The following is a 20,522-nucleotide window of genomic DNA, read 5'->3' as shown; positions in this document are numbered from 1 at the left end:
GCTTCTTGTAGAGAGACAAAGACCAGCCCCACTACTTGTAGAGAGATGAAGACCAGCCCCACCACTTGGAGATAGACAAAGACCAGCCCCGCTTCTTGTAGATAGACAAAGACCAGCACCACAACTTGTAGAGAGACAAAGATCAGCTCCGCTTCTTGTAGAGACACAAAGACCAGCCCCTCTTCCTTTATACAAAAACCAGACCCACTTTTTCTAGATACATAAATACAAATACCTGCCCTGCTTCCTGTACTCCATCTTGTAGGTTCTTCTGCTGGAGACAGATTTCAGGTGACACAAAGAAATGATTAGTGTGACACCCTGGCCTATCAGGTCGTCACAGGGTATTGTGAAACCTGTCCTTCTGCACAGTATCTGCATCCTCCTTGGTTACGGATCCCTGTTCTTTGGTGTTACTAAGATCAGAGCTAGGAACACTTTGCACTACAACCACCAGACACACCATTGGGGGGCCTGAAGGGAATAGGGCCGCCCACTTGGGAGGTTGGTAAGGGGAAAGTGAAAAGTGAGAGGAGAAATGAAAAAGAAGTGGAAAGAGAAGGTGTGGAGTGGTGACTCTCAGAGGGAGAGGTCACCGTGTTGGAGCAGGGCTCCTCTAGACTTCTAGGTGGCAGACGTTGGTCTGGGCCTGGTAGGAGCTGGAACCCCGGTCGCAGGGGATCGTGTCAAGGGGCACGTACTGCCAAGGAGGGCGGCCGGCGGCCTTGAGCCATCTCCGGGCAGGGGCCAGGGCACGACGGGGTATGTGGACCCTAGGCCAGGAAGTAGCTTCAAGCGTCCTGGTAATTTACCCGATGGGGGTGAAGTCTTCAAGATTCATCCCTCACCCGCTCCAAAAATCGGGGTACTAGCGCAACGAGGGGATAGGACTTTTCCCAAAACACAGTCCATCAAATCCCAAGCGTGAACCCTGAGAGCAAGCTCACTCCGTTAGCCATACGGGTGAGTGGGACCCGATTAGTTCCCCAATATAGGGTCCAAACAGTGAAGAAGGTGCCACGGAAAAGGTCACAGGCTAACAAGCAATATCAAGGGCACGGATCCAAGCGTGCTCCATCCTTGCTGCAGCGGTGCTCAGAATTCTGGTTCACAAGTTGTTGGTGTCAGTATTCTTGGACTGAGTACGCAGAAACCCTTTCCTTTCCCAACGGCACCCCTTCGCTATCACCACCGGGCTCCGGGGCACAACCCCCTACCCACGGAGGGGTTAGACACCTTGCTGCCATACCACCGCCACCGGGCGCTCCCAACAGCAGTGGTGGTACTCCATCTTACCACGCACTGTGAGTGGTGTCACTAACTTCCAAATCCCCTGTACATATCCCCCTCTTCACTTCGAGTGTCCGCGCGACCCCCTCCCGGGTCCGGAGACCCCTCAAGCCACCGCGGTTCCGGATCAGAGTGGCTCGGCCGCTGACACCGGGGCGGTACAATTAGCAAATTAAACAGAAGAGAGCAAACATAATTTATAAAATAAAATTGTGGTTCATTGGATTTTTGCCTTCTTTTGGATCAACGTCTAAGGTTATAACAACTTTATGGGACTATAAAAATAAATAAAATAATTTGCAGATTGTCTCTTTTTACGGTATTTATCTAATTATATCAAGTTGCCTGAAAGCACAAGGTATCCGACCATGTAAATATCTACTGATGGACCTGAAAATGGAAAAAAATAAACAAAAAAAAAAAGAATACCGGAAAAAAGTGATCCGCTTGATACAACTGCCGGTCAGATCACAGCTTTCATGTTTTTGAAATATTATAATGAAGAAATGATTCTGTTTACAAAACATGGACGCTCATTTTTCTCCGCATGACTTTACAAAGGCTTCTGTGTTTTAACTATTGTTACAATACAGATAGAGGATCTAAAGAAACCTAATTGGACTCATACATGTCTGGTTATGAAATAAATACAGCTTTATTCCCACTGCAGCACCTATAGGACTCATATAGAGAAATGCAACAACTCCGTCACATCCATTTAACTTCTTAGTGGCCACTCTCCTCCCTGTGCACATTGATCAGGGACACAGAGCAGGCAGACCTGCCAAGTGATACTATCAGTGTTCTAGGTCTCATAGCAGGACAGGATAGAAAGGGTGGCGGAGGATTATGCGAGATCATTGCAAAGGGGAGGGGAATGGTTTAATGGGAGAGGATTTATTGGTTAGATTGGAAAAATGCTGCAAGAGCAGAGAATGCCAATAACACTAGTGGAAATAGTGCCTGTACCAGAGGGGAGATGGAAAGTAACAGGCAGGACTAAGAGCCAAGGAAAGACAGAGCTAAGGATATAGAAGAAACAACCTGCAAGCATAAGAGGTGACCCCAGAGGATGGCTTCTGAGGGGCTGCACTCATACTAAGGTGAGTTACACTTTCTCATCCACAATGGGAGCCCCCCTCCCCATTGCACTACTTTTAGATGTGCTATTGAATCCACCTGAATGACACCTTACCCTACACCTCGTTCCTCCTGGAACATCACAGCCCCATTTACACTACTGAATAATTCTGATGTCTATATGTTTTCTGCTCTGAATTATTCTCAGACTGCATATAAGTGACCAGACAAGGAGAGGATCCTTCCTCCTTATAGGAGCAGCTCCTTGCCCCAGTTTTATACCTGACTTCTGCATGCTGACGCGTTTACCTTTACTGCTTGCAGGAATCAAACCAAGTCCCTGTATACATGCAGGCTGCATATGCGTTTCCTGCGAGGTGGAGCGTCGTCCTGATATACCGCTGCCTGGACGGGACCGGAGGAGCTCACAACTCTGCACTTAGAATGGGATGATTTTCGAGGTGTTAAACTGCCGGCACTTCTTATATTGGATGCTGTCCGAGGTGCTGAACTGCTGACATCTATATTGGGACCTTGTTTGCGCTTCTTCAGCACTTTCTGCATTGGGACACTGCTCCGGGATCTTCTGCCGTCACTTCATGCACTGGGATGCCCTCTGAGGTGCTAATCTGCCGTCACTTCATGCACTGGGATGCTCTCTGAAGTGCCGATCTGCCTGCACTTCCTGCACTGGGACGCTATATTAGGTTCTGAACTGCCTGCTATTATATTGGGATGCTGACCTAGGTTCTGAACTGCTCTGCTGACTCATATGTACAGTGTGCCGGCAGTTTTTCAGAGCCGCCGGCACACTGCACCTGGATCTTCTTAACTGCCTGCACTTGCTGTATCGGAAGCTATTGTGCTTGCACTGGGACGCTATTTGGGGTACTAACTTGCCTGCATTTCCTACATTGGGACGCTATTTGAACTACTTTCCTGACAGCATTTCCTGCATTGGGACGCTATCTGTGGTGCTGACCTGTCTCCACTTTCTGGACTGGGACGCTCTCTGGGGTGCTGACCTGCCTGCACTTCCTCCATGGGTCGCTCTCTGGGGTGCTGACCTGCCTGCACTTCCTCCATGGGTCGCTGATCTGACGGCACTTCCTGCACTGGGACGCTTTCTGGGCTGTTGATCTGCCAGCACTTCCTGTACTGGGACGCTGTTCATGGTGCTGGACAGCAGCCAGATTACGCAGGCGGAGTGTCTCCAGAGCCTGCAGGTCCAGAGCCCTGTGTGCAGCCCTGCCACAGTCTCAGCCCCAGCAGCCAGAGGAGCGTTACCATGAACTGCTTCACCCATCCCAAACCCACTCACGCGGACTCCACCAGCACCAGCAGCAGCGCCAGGTCTCAGCCCAGGAGCTTCCCACGCGCAGAATGCCGGGGGGCAAACGAGGGCTGGTGGCGCCGCAGAACACCTTCCTGGAAAACATCGTCCGGCGTTCAAGTGGTGAGTGCCCGACTACCGCGTCTGTAGTCGGCAACCTGTTTCTGTTGTAAAACTATCACCCCGACTTTGCTGTCAGAGCAGGCTGAGAGTTGTAGTTTCACAATGGCAGCAGAGGCAAAGCCGACTACCTCTTGTGTGTGCACTGTCCTATATCTATTGGGTGATGCATTTATACGGGCTCTACTCTAAATCGATTTACTGTGCAGTCTATTTTCTTCCTAAACTTTCTGGGACTAGTGTTCTGTAAAGGAATCAGTCACAGAAAATTGTAACTTATGCCTCATGATGACTACTTTATCTAATATTCATTCCCCAAATGCTGAGACCTTGTACAAGGATTAGAGCATTATAGTATTACTAGGGTCAGAGCGCTGCCCGGACTGCACATGGGCACAATCCTCAGCCAGGCCTGAGAGTGGCAGAAAAGCCCCAATATCTCCCACCCTGGGCTATCAACTCATCAGGGGGACTGGATGCTGGGAGTTCTCTAACTTGTGGGCTGATCAGGAGTTATACTCACAAATGCATAAAAAAAAGTTTGCTTTATTTATTTTTTTTTGCACCTATGTGTATTTATTTCTCAAACCCAGAGAGACTTGTTTGGGTTCTGGCTTAGATACTAAAGGAGATTATAGTTTTAATTTACAAAATTAAATGTAAATATATTAATTTAATATTCAATTTATGTTCAATGTATAGTTATTTCAATTTAAATATCATCTATTTATAAATACACAGCAACTTATGATAGTCAGAAAATCTGTATATGCATTATCTGCATTTTATATTGTACATAACAGAAAATAATACCTATGTATCTATCACAGCAAATATATATATTATACACACACCTAGCTATATAAATAACTCTTAAGTGTGCTATTGACAAAATATGTAGTTTTTGCAGTTTTAGTGTAGAAGTATATACTTTTTATATCTGTCTGCATCTATTTAGCCATTCTTCTATATCTAGCTGTCTATTATCCAATCTTTATCTATGTATTCTATTTATATATCTAATCATTCATCCCTATCTGTCCATCTATTTATTCTGCCCTCTATTCTATCTATATCCTATCCATCCATAGCAAACTATCCATCCATCCATCCGTTCATATCTATCTATCCATCCATCTCGTACATCTATCCATTCCTATCTATCCTTCTATCTATTCTTTTATCCATCTATCCATCTATTTATCCAGCTATCCTATCTATCTATTCCTCTATCTTTCAATAATTTATCTCTATCATATATCATTCTATATATCCTAATACCTATCTATTTATCTATCTGTCCTTCTATCCTAATATCTAATCATCTATCTATCCTTCTGTCTATCCTTCTACCTATCTATCTAATCATCTATCCTTCTATATATTCTAATAGCTATCTGTCCTTCTATCCTAATATCTATTCATTTATCTATCCTATCTATCTGTCTATCCATCCTTCGATATATCCTTATATTTATCTATCTTTCTATCTATCTATCTATCCTCCTGCCTATCCTTCTATATAGCCTAATATTCATCTATCTATCCTAATGTGTATCTGTCCTTCCATCCTAATATATATTTATCTATCCATCCATCCATCCATCTCTATCTATCGCTCTTTACTTGCCAAAATCACTATTCTTACACAGTGCCTACATTTTACCTATTTTTTTTCAATGATATGTGGCTCCTTTAACTAAATGTGAGAACTCGCTGTGTTCATTTCATACTAAATAAGCTTTGTCTTGCAAAATAATATAATCCTTAAAAGCCCAGGGTAATATAAATGGCTCTAAATGACCTGTACTTGAGGAATACAATGTGTTATGTAACTAACAGGCACGCACATAGGAAAGCCCTTGGGGCCCTTTGGGCATTACAGATATAAAACTATATGACGTGTTTGATCACTGTTAGAGCCTATAAAAAGATGAGATGTAGCAGAGCTGAGTTTGTCACTTCGCGCATAATGATGCTGTGATATCTGCTGTTTTCCATTGGACTCCCTATACAGGATCATTAGTCTCTGTATAATGGCTACACTGCAGTCAGCTCTGCTACAGTGTGTCTTTTTTGCTTGAGATGTTGTAGCAATTTCAGGTGTAAATATTGACAATTATTGTATATTTTAATTGGTAAAATAAAAGAAAACACAATGTTTCCTCCGGTCACAGTTTACCTTATTTTCCTTACTTGCCACCAGAGGTCATCCTAAGTGCTTCCATACAACGAGGGCTGCGAGTAGTAGCTCATAATGTCCCCAAATGTTCAGCTCACCTTACCCAACATACAGCACAGCAGTATAAAGGTTACACATTGTGAGTTACATGAAAACAGAAGTGCCTCCAAGTACGAAGTCCTCTTATGTCCGATAGTGAATAATATCATTGATGGATCCTGCTACATTAAAGTTAAAGGGCCCCTTTCAGAACATATTTACATACTGAAATAGTGTCTGGCTGTATAGGTGCTTGTCCTGCAATAAAAATGACACCTTTATTGTACAGATCCGATGTGCCAGTCATGAGAAATAGTATAAAAGACAAAGCTGGAAGTGCAAAGGGGCGTGTAAGTGCACTTAGAAGAGGGCGGTCCGGTGCAGTGACACGCCCCCCAGTGCACTTCCTGCCTGATTTTCTTGCAGATTCTACACTAGATTTCTTATGATTGGCACGTCACATATCTATAAAAAAGGTATTTTTATTGTGGACAAATTCACATACAATCATATAACTATTTCCATGTACTTGATGACAGAGTCCCTTTAAAGCAGTGTTTCTCAATTCCAGTCCTCAAGACCCAACAACAGATCATGTTTTCAGGTTTTCCTCAATGTTACACAGAGAATAATTCCATCACCTGTGCAACATTAAGGAAATCCTGAAAACTGATTGAGGAAAACCTGAAAACATGATCTGTTGGTGGGTCTTGAGGACTGGAGTTGAGAAACACTGCTTTAAAGGATATGTTTTATACTTCCCAAGTAGTTGCCTGGATTTTCATGCTGTTGCCTTGCTTTACTTCATCCATTCCAGATCCAATACTCAATCCTTTCACTCAGACTTCCATCTTTGCTCTTGTATTGATTTGCTGCCCTATTGGGCTGCAGGTGCCTCTTACATATGCATTAGCTTTTGGCTACAAAAAGACCGGTCTGCTTTACATTGGCTGGTTATTAAAAATGGGGGGGATCTGTTACGTGACCACCGGAGTCCGCTCCATCGACTTCTACTCCGATTGCCAGGCGACGCCGTGTTCCTGCCATGGATAGTGCTGGTGGTGGGAGAGGAGTAGATGCCAGCGGTGCCGGTGGGCGCAAGCTCCGATCATCCACTGGTCTGGGTTTCCTGGGGATCTGCAGTGCCACTGGCTGACTGTAGGTGGCAGGTGTCTCCCAGCTGAGGTACCATCATTCAGCTACAGCCTATGAGAAGACACCACACCCTTTTTAATGCCCCTCCTGTCTGCTGACCTCTGCCAGAGATAGTTCTGAGAATTTTGGCTCCTGTTTCTTCCTGTGATTTTGTGTGCTGATTACCGCTTGTTTCCTGACTACCCTCCTGCCTGCTGTTTATGTACCTCGCTGCCAGTCCCGGATTTGATCTTTGCTATGTTTTCTGATTACTCTTTGCCTGCCGATTCTGTCCCTGTTCTGCAATTCCTGGTTTGACCCTGCCTGACTAGTACTCTCATCGGACTGCAGCCTTCCACAGGTAGTGATCTCCAGGGTCCTGTGTAATTCCAAATCCCTGTATAGGGGTTAAAGGGTTTCAGGGTTCTGGGGGTCCTGCTTGGTGAGCGGCTTCCCTCTAGCCTGTCCATTACAGCCCATCTGAGTCTGTGGATCCAGGCAGGCATTACAGGATCCCACACCTTTTTTTTTTTTTAATTATTTCATTTTCAACTTCCCAGCAGTGACCTGGGAGTCAGAGATACATCCAAACATCTTTTCTATGCTGTTCCCATTCCTTTTGAGTGCTGTTTCCATCCATTTCATCTATTTCCACCCCCCAGCCATCCTAGGGCAGTGTGCAGGAAAACTGCCCCAGTTCCCCATAGACTTCCATTATACTTGTTACTTGAATCAAGCTCGTCTGAGCATCGGACCCGCTCGAGCCTTTTAGTGCTCACTCATCACAACTCACAAATGCTCTTCTGGATGAATGGGCAAAAATTCCCACACACCTCCAAAATGTGGTAGAAAGTCCTCCCAGAAGAGCGGAAATTATTGTTCCAAATGGATGAACTCCATATTATTGGCTATGGATTTAAAATGGGATGTATACATACGCACGCAGTAAGAATAAGTATATCAATGCTAAAGAAATTGAATTTGTTTAACATTTTTCCCTTCATGGTAGATATCTCCTTCTTCTTGTATATATGTCCCCCTCCTTGTATATTTGTTTGCCGCAAAGATAGCAAAAAACCAGAAACATTTTATTCACCCTCCTCGGCTCCCACTCGCGGGGTGTCCTCTCTGAGCCGCGAGGCATTTCAGCTGGATGTGCACCCTCTGACGCACATCCAGCTGAAGCAAGGCAGGAACTTTGGTCAGTGGGCCTTCATGCAACACCTGGCGATCTTCAGCACCTACCTTTCACAACCGGATACCACGTCCTCGACACCTCCGTGGCTCTGCATTGCCTGCAGCAGTGTGATGAGGTTGCAGAGTGATGACCTCATCCTACTACTGCACACTGGACTACGGGATGAAGTGCTAACATTCTGCTCCACTTACCTTGCTTCCACCACAGGGCTTCGCATGCAAATTAACCATCGGAAGGAAGTGACACAGCCAGGCCCCTCTGTTGCGGCTGTGACTGGGGCCTGGTGAAGAGGGAGGCCCAGCCCGGGACTTCATAAAGCTAAGTAATTACCCCAGGCTTTGGCCGGGTCCTCCTCTTCACCGGGCCCCATACACGCAAGTCATGGTTGTCATTCCCTGATGGTGGCCCTGGATCCATGGGCACCCTGAATCCCTGGTCCCAGACACGATCCCTGCGACCCCAGTCAGTCTGCCCATTAGTGAAAGTGCCTTATGGAATAAACAGAGGGCTGGTAGGGATCCCGATGGTGGGGACAGATGACGGGTTAAGATTTTTTGTCTCTTTTTTTTTTAATCATAATCAGGGAACATTTGTTTCATGTGGAGCAAATTCATGCAAATAAACCAACATTTGAATCTCGTCAGATCCGCTCATCTCTAGTACACACATATTAGAATGATATCTACAGACATATATATATATATATATATATATATATATATATATATATAAACACACACATATCTGATATACAGTGCCTACAAGTAGTATTCAACCCCCTGCAGATTTAGCAGGTTTGATAAGATGCAAATAAGTTAGAGCCTGCAAACTTCAAACAAGAGCAGGATTTATTAACAGATGCATAAATCTTACAAACCAACAAGTTATGTTGCTCAGTTAAATTTTAATACATTTTCAACCTAAAAGTGTGGGTGAATTATTATTCAACCCCTAGGTTTAATATTTTGTGGAATAACCCTTGTTTGCAATTACAGCTAATAATCGTCTTTTATAAGACCTGATCAGGCCGGCACAGGTCTCTGGAGTTATCTTGGCCCACTCCTCCATGCAGATCTTCTCCAAGTTATCTAGGTTCTTTGGGTGTCTCATGTGGACATTAATCTTGAGCTCCTTCCACAAGTTTTCAATTGGGATAAGGTCAGGAGACTGACTAGGCCACTGCAACACCTTGATTTTTTCCCTCTTGAACCAGGCCTTGGTTTTCTTGGCTGTGTGCTTTGGGTCGTTGTCTTGTTGGAAGATGAAATGAGGACCCATCTTAAGATCCTTGATGGAGGAGCGGAGGTTCTTGGCCAAAATCTCCAGGTAGGCCGTGCTATCCATCTTCCCATGGATGCGGACCAGATGGCCAAACAGCCCCACAGCATGATGCTGCCACCACCATGCTTGACTGTAGGGATGGTATTCTTGGGGTCATATGCAGTGTCATCCAGTCTCCAAACATCACGTGTGTGGTTGGCACCAAAGATCTCGATCTTGGTCTCATCAGACCAGAGAACCTTGAACCAGTCTGTCTCAGAGTCCTCCAAGTGATCATGAGCAAACTGTAGACGAGCCTTGACATGACGCTTTGAAAGTAAAGGTACCTTACGGGCTCATCTGGAACGGAGACCATTGCGGTGGAGTACGTTACTTATGGTGTTGACTGAAACCAATGTCCCCACTGCCATGAGATCTTCCCGGAGCTCCTTCCTTGTTGTCCTTGGGTTAGCCTTGACTCTTCGGACAAGCCTGGCCTCGGCACGGGTGGAAACTTTCAAAGGCTGTCCAGGCCGTGGAAGGCTAACAGTAGTTCCATAAGCCTTCCACTTCCGGATGATACTCCCAACAGTGGAGACAGGTAGGCCCAACTCCTTGGAAAGGGTTTTGTACCCCTTGCCAGCCTTGTGACCCTCCACGATCTTGTCTCTGATGGCCTTGGAATGCTCCTTTGTCTTTCCCATGTTGACCAAGTATGAGTGCTGTTCACAAGTTTGGGGAGGGTCTTAATTAGTCAGAAAAGGCTGGAAAAAGAGATAATTAATCCAAACATGTGAAGCTCATTGTTCTTTGTGCCTGAAATACTTCTTAATACTTTAGGGAACCAAACAGAATTCTTGTGGTTTGAGGGGTTGAATAATAAATGACCCTCTGAATAAACTTTTCACAATTTAAAAAAAAAAAAAAAATAAAGAAATAACATTCTTTTTTGCTGCAGTGCATTTCACACTTCCAGGCTGATCTACAGTCCAAATGTCACAATGCCAAGTTAATTCCGAATGTGTAAACCTGCTAAATCTGCAGGGGGTTGAATACTACTTGTAGGCACTGTATAACCTCGCTTCACTACCACAATACCTTCCTGGAACTGGATTCTAGCGCCAATCCTCTTCTCTTGGGCCTGCCCTGTCTTTTTTAATTTGGTAGCAGTGACACAAATGACCAGACGTCTCTTCTAAACCATTCCCTCCAGGAAACACATACTGAGCTCTTTTGGTTCCTCTTTTTAATACTCCTGTCAATTATTCTTGTTATACCGTTTTTGACCAGCAGATGGTGACATTTATTGCAGACGAGTCTGTATCCCCTTACATCTGTAGAATCAGTTTGCTAATTAGTACAGTTGTGTGATTAATTTAAAATTACAATCACAATTTAAAAAAAAAAAATAAAAAAAGAAACATTCTTTTTTGCTGCAGTGCATTTCACACTTCCAGGCTGATCTACAGTCCAAATGTCACAATGCCAAGTTAATTCCGAATGTGTAAACCTGCTAAATCTGCAGGGGGTTGAATAGTACTTGTAGGCACTGTACATGATTATACTATTACTTATTATTTTATATCAAGGATTGTGGAAAATCCACTTGTGACTTTTAGGATCGCTACTTCCAATAGGTGGCGCTGTGCTAGAGTTTGTCTCCTTTACTGGAGAGACAATTTGAATATTTCCCAGAGGGGCATTGCAGCTATAAGTCCCCTTACCTGGCAGCCAGACTGGCTTGCAAAGTCTCCTTAAGGAGAATAGTGTTCCCCCGTGGTCCCCGCATAGCTTTCTCATGAGCCAGATCAGACACCCCCATACTTTGCACTGACGAGGGGCAAGCACCCCGAAACACCGTGTCTGCAAATTGGGATTCTGATCTGGCTTATATATCCTGAGTCATATTGCAAAGGATTGTGGAAAATCCACTTGTGACTTTTAGGATCGCTACTTCCAATAGGTGGCGCTGTGCTAGAGTTTGTCTCCTTTACTGGAGAGACAATTTGAATATTTTATATCAAGACAGTTGATGCATCTAGTTTTATCATTTGTATCATATTTGTGAACACTACCACGATGCCATATTGTATCACCCACAAAGACCATAAGGGTGCATTAGTTATGTCTAACACCCTCTCCAGGGGCAATACTTAGAGGATTTATGTCCTTCTGACAACTGCTTGGCGGTCTGTTCATGAAATATTTATATGTACCTGTGCATCTAGAACTCGGCTTTTCTGAGACGTCAGGAATCCTATCTGAGACTGATCACAAGTATCAAAGAAAGTCGAAATATACCGGATTTATCTTCTAGGGCTCCTTAGGATTGCTCATTAGTATATGATGAGTGAGGGTCCAGACCCTTCTTATGCTGTGTAATTCCAGGTATAGGCTCTGATATTGATTAACTTCTGTACTGCAAACAATTAAGGGGACGAGTTATTCCGGTTTCTTGGAAGACCTCCTTTAAAAGTTTGTTTCATCCATCATCATCATCAATCATAATAAGACAATTTTATGAGAACTTAGTTACAGATGTTTTTGCTGCTGGGATCCCAGGCTAACAGCTGTAGGTTTTGAAATTATAAGTTTTGCGGACTCCTTTAAGTAATGCCTATATTTTACATAGACCTCCATTCCCAACCACATATATGGGCATGAAGGTCTTTGTAATGTAACTGCATCGACACCTTTATGTCTTCTATCTTTTGTTGCATTCTTGAGTATTTAGTGTTGTCATTCAATTGCAAATGAGGTGTTAAGTGCTCTTGGTGTAACAGAGCACTTCTCGAGCCTCTGCCTCCTGAACTTGTTTTCCCATCCAGCATCAGCATTTTTAAATTGATTGACAGCTGTCTGTGTGAATCAGGAAATCAGACAGTGAACTGTCAATCAAGCTAAAGAGGCTGGTGCTGGGTGGGATCAAGCTCGGGATGCAGCGGCTCGGGAAGCAGAGGCTGGTGAAGTGTGACGCCCCTGGACTAGTCAGGGCGTCACAGGGTACTGCACGCTCTTTACCTCTTAGTGCAGGACTCAATCCCCCATGGTTCTGGGTTCCCAACCTATAGCACTGCCTCCATCCGCATCCAAATCCCAACCACACCTCACACCACACCCTGAGGAGACACACCAGTGGGCTGCTGAGCTGGAATAGGGCTGCCCACCTAGGGGTCAGGAAGGCTGGTGGGAGGCAGGAAGTCAGTGAGAGGAAGTGGAGAGCAAAGCTTAGTCAGTGAAGTAGTAGCTCCCAAAGAGTGAGGAGCTGGGAGTTGGAGCTCCCTGGGAGTTAGAGGTTGGGTCGCAGACGGTGGTCTGGGACCAGAGGAGTCGGAGACCTGGTCGCAGCGTATTGAGGCTGGGTGCCTGGACCCGGTCTTGGAGAACGGGAAGAATCTGAGTCTAATAACCAGTCCGGGACCGAAAGTACGGCGGGGTACTGGACCCTAGATCGGTGACTAGCTTCAGGCAACCTGGCAATTAACCTTCAGAGGATAGTGACTTTATGGACTGTCCCCAAGAAGCTCAGAGATCAGGGGCACTAGTGCAACGAGGGGGATAGGGCTTTCCAACCCATGCAGCCCACAGAAATCCCAAGCGTGAGCCCTTGAGAGCACAGCTCCACTACCAACAAGTGGGGAGCGGGGACCAGACAGCTTTACGCCAACGGGCCACCAGAACACTTCTAGTTTGTGCACAGAGGCAGGCTCCGGACCACCCAGCAGTACTATAGGGGACGGATACCTGGACGGGCTTCCCCAAGAGGGCAACGGCACCCAGAGACTTGGTTTACCTTGTTGTCAGAGTCTACTTTGAGGTCGCATCATCATCAATACTGCCTGAGTGAGTACGTGGTCCTCCCCTGCTTCTAGCCAGCCCTGTGCTCCTCTACACCAGCATTCCCACCATCCCAGAGTCATGGGGCCTCCCCTACCCGTGGAGGGAAACGGCATCTGGCTGCCCCCACTCCATCTCTCCCGGGTATTTCCATCGGCAGCGGAGGTACTCCACTTTACCGTGAACCACGGGTGGCGTCACAAACTCTCTCCCCTCTGTAAATAGCCCCCCTTCTCATTTGAGAGTGGTCGTGAGCAGAGGCTTGGGAAGCAGAAGCTGGGAACGCAGAGGTTGGTGAAGCAGCGGCTCGGGAAGCAGAGGTTGGGGAATCAGCGGCTCGTGAAGCAGAGGTTGGGGAAGCAGAGGCTGGGGAAGCAGAGGCTCGAGAAGCAGATGTTCGGGAAGCAAAAGTTCAGGAAACAGAAGCTGGGGAAGCAGCAGCTTGGGAAGCAGAGGCTGGGGAAGCAGAGGCTCGGGAAGTGCTCTGTTACAACCAGAGCACTTAAAGTGGCTGTCCACTACTTTTACATTGATGGTCTATGCTTAGGATAGGTCATCAATCTCTGATCAGTCAGACAGTGGAAGGTCAATGAAGCTAAAGAGCCTGGTGCTGGGTGGGAACAAGCTTGGGAAGCAGAGGCTCGGGAAGCAAAGGCTTGAGAAGCAGAAGTTCTGGAAGCAGAGGCTCGGGATACAGAGGCTGGGGAAGCAGAGGCTCGGGAAGCAAAGGCTTGAGAAGCAGAAGTTCTGGAAGCAGAGGCTCGGGATACAGAGGCTGGGGAAGCAGAGGCTCGGGAAGCAAAGGCTTGAGAAGCAGAAGTTCTGGAAGCAGAGGCTCGGGATACAGAGGCTGGGGAAGCAGAGGCTCGGGAAGCAAAGGCTTGAGAAGCAGAAGTTCTGGAAGCAGAGGCTCGGGATACAGAGTCTGGGGAAGCAAAGGCTCGGGATGTGCTCTGTTACAAACAGAGCACTTAAAGTAGCTGTCCACTACTTTTACATTGATGGTCTATGCGTAGGATAGGTCATCAGTCTGATCAGCTGGGGCCTGACACCGGGCACCTCTGCCAATCAGCTGCTCTTGATACTGACGGCGACAGCAGGTGCTATATATATATATATATATGGAGCCTTGGGGGGTTGATCTCACTGACAGATTCCACTATGCCTATATACATTCCTATACAGCTAGATTTACACAGAGTTCTGCATTCTTTTCTTTTACCCTTTTGGTAACTTATTGGTACCGAAACTCAGTAGAACCCTCTAGTGCAGGTGATTGAGCACCAGCGGGGTTATTCCTTACCACATCACAGCGACTATAATGAGCGCGGAGGTCTCAGAGTAAATCTGCTTTAATGTGACAGTGAAAATGATGCGGACCCTAAATAAAGCTGGTAGCGGCTTCTCCTTCTCTACGCCCACATGGTTCTCTGATGAAGCTGGAGCAGATGATGTGATAATGCATCATACTAAGAGCAAAGGATCATCAGCAAAACATCAAGACTGAGAAATCCAACATAATGAAGACTATTACGGTAATTGCACTAGGTCCTTAAATGGAATCTGTCAGTTGAATTTCACCCTAAAATATATATATACAGTGCCTTAATAAGGTATTCATACCCCATATTTTTTTCCCATTACACCCACAAACCAAAATGTATTTTATGTGATATTCTAACACTTAGTAGCAAGTATTTGTGATGTGTAAAGGAAATGATACATGGTTTTCTAAATATTTCAAACCTAGAAATCTGAAAATTGATATGTGCATTTGTATTCAGCCCCCTGAGTCAGTACTTTGTACGATCACCTTTTGCTGCAGTTACTGCTGCAAGTCTTTGGGGATGTCTCCACTGGCTTTGCACCTCTAGAGGCTGACATTTTTGCCTATTCTTCATTACACACGAGCTCTCGCTCAGTGAGATTGGATGGAGATGTCTATGGTCTGGGCCGCTCACACACAGGAATCTGCTGTGATCATCTAAACCCTCCATTGTCGCTCTGGCAGGATGTTTAGGGTTGTTATACTGCTGGAAGGTGAACCTATGCCCCAGTCTCAAGTCTTCTGCAGTCTCTAACAGGTTTTCCTCCAGGATTGCCCTGCCCTGTAGCATTGCTCCATCCATCTTCCCATCATCTCTGACCAGCTTCCCTGCCCCTGCTGTAGTAAAGCCTCCCCACAGCAGGATGCTGCCTCCACCATTTGTGACGGTGGGGATGCTGTTTTCAGGGTGATGTGCAGTGTTTGTTTGATCTTCCGTGTGTCATGTAGGGGACACAGCGAGCATGTAGAAGACTGTGCTCTGGTCAGATGAGACCAAACGAGAACTTTTTGGGCTAAATACAAAATGCTATGTGCGGTGGAAAACTAACGCCATGCCCTGCTCAAGATTGCAGATACTTTCTCCCCTCTCCACAGAGCAGAAATAAGTGTACAAACACCTCCCTCCTGCTATCTCTAACCCTAAGAAAACAGAGAAGAGAAAACAAAGAGCCTCCAGAACCAGCAGCTCTTATCACTTTTTAACATTTTTTTGCAAATCACTAAGCTAGATAAAGGGACTTGCAGCCATTCTGACACAACAAAATGCTGGACTTTTTTTTTTATGAAGACTATTTGTAAAGTTGTATAACTCTGCATTTAGGAAGCAAATTAATAATCTTTAAAATCATTAATTTAACTTAATTTGATTATTAACCACTTCATACCTGGGCGAGTCTCCATTTTTTGTTTTCTGCTCCCCTTTTTAATTTTTATTTTTTCGCTTTTGTTGCTATTTTCCGAGAACCATAACATTCTCACTTTTCGAGATCTGGGGCTCAGTGATGGCTTATGTTTTGCAACCTTAGCTGCACTTTTTAATTCTACCATTTTGGGTTAGATACAAAAAAAAAAAAGTAATTCTGCCATTTACATTTTTCTCATTCTGCCATTTACCAAGCAAATTATTTTATTTTATATTTTGACATATCAGACATGTCTGAACCTGGTGATACTGTACCGCCCCCGCGTCAGCAGCCTGCCGCCACTGCTCGGATCCGGATCCGCGGTGGCTCGAGGGGTCTCCGAACCCAGGGGTCGGGGTCGCACGGCCACTCGGAATAAAGGGGGGATTATTTACAGGGGATCTTATGGACAGTTTGTGACGTCACCCATGGTGTGTGGTAAGGTGTAGTACCACCGCTGCAATGGGAAGTACCCGGTGGCGAGGGTGTGGGCAGTCAGATGTTTAACCCCTCCACGGGTTGGAGGAAATGCCCCGGGACTCGGTGTTGGTGGCAGGGAGGTGCCGTTGGGACGGTCAGGGATCGTTTTAGTACTCACTCAGTCCAATAATACTGACACTGACAACCGTGGTAAACCAAAGTTCGTAGTACCGCTGCAGCAGGGAGGGAGCACGCCTGGATCTCGTGCCCGATGGTGTTGCTGGTTAGCCTGTGGCTTTTTCCGTGGCACCTTTCTTCTAAATGATCCCTCTAGCTTAGAACTATCGGGTCCCGCTCACCAGTATGGCTAACTGGGTGAGCTTGCTCTCAGGGTTCACGCTTGGGATTTTCTGGACTATGTAGTAGGAAAGTCCTATCCCCCTCGTTGCGCTAGTACCCCCGATTTTGAAGCGGGTGGAGAATGGATCTTGAAGGCTCCGTCCTCGTCGGGTGAATTACCAGGACGCCCGAAGCTCCTTCCTGACCTAGGGTCCATGTACCCCGCTGTGCCCTGGCCCCTGCCCGGTGATGGCACAAGGCCGCTGGCTGTCCTCCTCGACAGTCGTGCCCCTTGTCACGATCCTCCTGTGACCGGGGTCCAGCTCCTACCAGGCCCAGACCAACGTCTGCCACCTAGTAGTCCAAGGAGCCCAGCTCCTGACCTCTCCTCTTGAGAGTCACTCCTCAACTAACCGACTCCTAACACTCTTGACCTCCCCTTTACCAACCCCCCAAGTGGGTGACCCTATTCCCTTCAGGTCAGCCACTGGTGTGTCTGGTGGGTGTGGATTTTTATTAGCCTGTTCTTAGCAACACCAAAGGTCAGGGACCCGTAGCCAAGGAGGAGGTGGATATCATGCAGAAGGGCTGATTGCACAATACCCTGTGACGACCTGATAGGCTAGGGTGTCACAATACCAAATGTGTATTTTTTTTTTATTTTTTTTGTTTTATTTTTAATGGGGCAGAGGGGGGGTGATTTGAACTTTTTTATTTTTATTTCAATACTTTTTAAAACTTTTTATTGTATTTAATTGTCCCATAAGGGACTTGAAGCTGCGATGGTCCTATCAACTGTGCTATACAGACTAGTGCTTATGCACTGCTGTGTATGCAAGAATCATGATCTATGAAATCCAGCCATGGGAGGATAGTGATGGCAAACACAAGGGTCTTCAGCTGACCCCCGGCTATCATGACAACCTATCGGCGCACAGTGATCATGTGACGGGTGCACCAATGGGCGGGATCAATGCCGCGCTTAGTATCTGCATGTATTAAAGCAGCATTTACTACTAATTACTAACTATTAACTACTTAGCAGATCCACCCACTGCTGTTAGAGGCACTTTATGGCTGATTAAATCAGCTATAAAGTGCAGGCTGAGTGTATGAGCCCACATCAAAAGCAGGGACACGTCCGATGACATAAATAGACGTCATCAGTCGTGAAGGGTTAACATGAACAACACTCTCTTGCCAGTATTGAAGATACCCATGCCATGCAAATAAATATCTGGTCCCTACCGCTCTAGAGATCTTCATGCATGATGTGTCTGCAGCCAGATCCAGTCCATGACTTGCCCTAAAACCTAAATACTGATTTTCAACTTTGGCTTTAAAGAGATCTAGAATTCGAATATGTGACACTATACACTGGGTGACATATATATTACACATAGTCTGGTCAGATGAGACAGACATTGAACTCTTTGGAGGCCATAATACACACCATGTTTGGAGGCCAAAAGGGAAATCATTCCAAAAACACCAACAGTTAAGTTTGGAGGTGGGAACATCATGGTTTGGGGCAGTTTTTTCAGCATATGGCGCTGGCAAACTTCAAATGATTGAAGGAAAGATGAAAGTACAAATGTACTGAGATATTCTTGATAAAACTCTGCTGCCATCTTCCAGGATGATGAAGATGACCCGACAGTGGACATTTCAGCAAGACAACGATCCCAAATACACGGCCGAGGAAACTCTCAACTGATTTCAGAGAAAGAAAATAAAGCTGCTAGAACGGCTGAGCCGATCACCAGACCTGAATCCATAGAAAATGTATGGAAGGAACTAAAGCTCAGAGCTCATCGAAGGAGCCTGGGACCTGCAGGATGTGAAGAGTGTTTGTGTGGAAGAATGGGCCAAAATCCCACCTGAGCAATGCATGCAACTAGTTTTATCATACAGAAGGCTTCTTGAAGCTTCACCAACAAAGTCTTTGATATAAAATATGAATTAAATTTCAGTAAGTGTGTTCAATACTTTTTCCCTGTGTCATTTCTCATTATTACACATCACTACATTTTTGGACATTTATGCTTTGATTTCTTTGCCTGTGTGGATTGGATGGGTTGTTACTGACATCTGGTCATAAATTTATGTCAGTAACAACTTTTAGAAATATATTTAATTGGTCACGTGCTCAATATTTATATCACCTGCTATATATGATAACTAATGAGAGCAATTGTTAAGGCCACTTTACAGCAACGACATCGCTAACAAGATGTTGTTGGGGTCACGGGATTCGTGACGCACATCCGGCCTCGTTAGCGACATCGTTGTGTGTGAAACATGGGAACGACTGTTAACGATCAAAAATACTCACCATATCGTTGATCGTTGACACGTCGTTCTAATCCCAAATATCGTTGCTGCTGCAGTGTTTGACATCTCAGGAGCGAGGAACCTCACCTTACCTGCGGCCGCCGCCAATGAGGAAGGAAGGAGGTGGGCGGGATGTCACGTCCCGCTTATCTCCACCCCTCCGCTTCTATGGGGCGGTCGCTTAGTGACGCCAAACGTACCGCCCCCTTAGAAAGGAGGCGGTTCGCCGGCCACAGCAACGTCACTAGGCAGGTAAGTATGTGTGACGGGTACTAGTGATGCTGTGCGCCACAGGCAGCGATTTGTCCGTGACGCACAACCGACGGGGGCAGGTGCTTTCACCAGCGATATCGATCGCGATGTCGCTGTGTGTAAAGTGGTCTTTAGATTTGATAGATAATGTCTTGAATAATTAACCCCTTCACGACATGTACGTCATCAGCGGTGTCCCTGCCTTTGATGCAGGCTCACATGCTGAGCCCGCATCTTTCCCGACACTTGTTGACTGATTTACTTACCCATCAAGTGTCTCTAATAGCCCAATTCAATGCCGCGGCCAATCTTTGACAGCGGCATTTAACATTGGCAAACAGGAAGAGCGTCATTAATCCTGCCCATCGGCGCCATGTCATGTGATTGGATGGTATGTCGTGACAGCCGGGGGTCTACTAATGACCCCTGACAATGTCATCACGATCCTCGTATGAGCCGCCATTCATAGTGCCACTCTTGATCATGGGCTGTGCAGTTTTGCAGTTCAGACCTATTCACGCCAGTGTGGCTGAGGTGCAGTACCACAAATGGCCTATCCACCTGTGTGGCGCTGTTGCTACACATTAGCCTAACATGGTACAACCTCTTTGATTATTATAATGCTTTGCTTCATTTTAAAAAATAAAGTTGATTCTGCATGAGAAAGCAATTATCAATTTCACTCCATTGCTGCCGTCCCTTGCATGGTTCGTAGTGTCCGAACTGGTTACATAATATATGTATGCTGGATTTAGGCGTTCTCCTTGTCATTCCGGAGTGCGGATTTCCATTTATTGTATTACTGCATTGACCTTGTTTTGGGATTTAGGTCATTAGGTGTAAAATCTGCGATGATCTGTACTGAATGTTATTTTACATTTCAATAGGATAATGCGGGAAGCCGTGCTGTAATTACAATTAATATCCACCTTTGGGAAAAAAAAATTGTTGTATGTAGTTGGATCTAAAAATCA

At 45.7% G+C, this 20,522-nt stretch overlaps 1 protein-coding gene across 4 annotated transcripts in view; it reads left to right on the top strand.

Annotated features, from left to right (window-relative positions):
* Window positions 1–2,056: 2,056 nt before the first annotated feature.
* KCNH5 (potassium voltage-gated channel subfamily H member 5) overlaps window positions 2,057–20,522 on the top strand; it is a 332,203-nt gene continuing 313,737 nt past the window's right edge. For all 4 annotated transcript variants that reach the window (XM_075330810.1, XM_075330809.1, XM_075330808.1 and 1 more), the window contains exons 1-2: window positions 2,057–2,393; window positions 2,695–3,826. In XM_075330810.1, the coding sequence (XP_075186925.1) occupies window positions 3,754–3,826 (73 nt within the window). In that variant the 5' untranslated portion in view covers window positions 2,057–2,393; window positions 2,695–3,753. The remainder of the gene's footprint in view (window positions 2,394–2,694; window positions 3,827–20,522) is intronic.

This window comes from Anomaloglossus baeobatrachus, chromosome 12 (genome assembly GCF_048569485.1).
Source record: "Anomaloglossus baeobatrachus isolate aAnoBae1 chromosome 12, aAnoBae1.hap1, whole genome shotgun sequence".
Lineage (NCBI taxonomy): Eukaryota > Metazoa > Chordata > Amphibia > Anura > Aromobatidae > Anomaloglossus > Anomaloglossus baeobatrachus.
The sequence above is the reverse complement of the archived record's forward strand: the minus strand, read 5'-3'. Positions and strand labels throughout refer to the sequence as shown.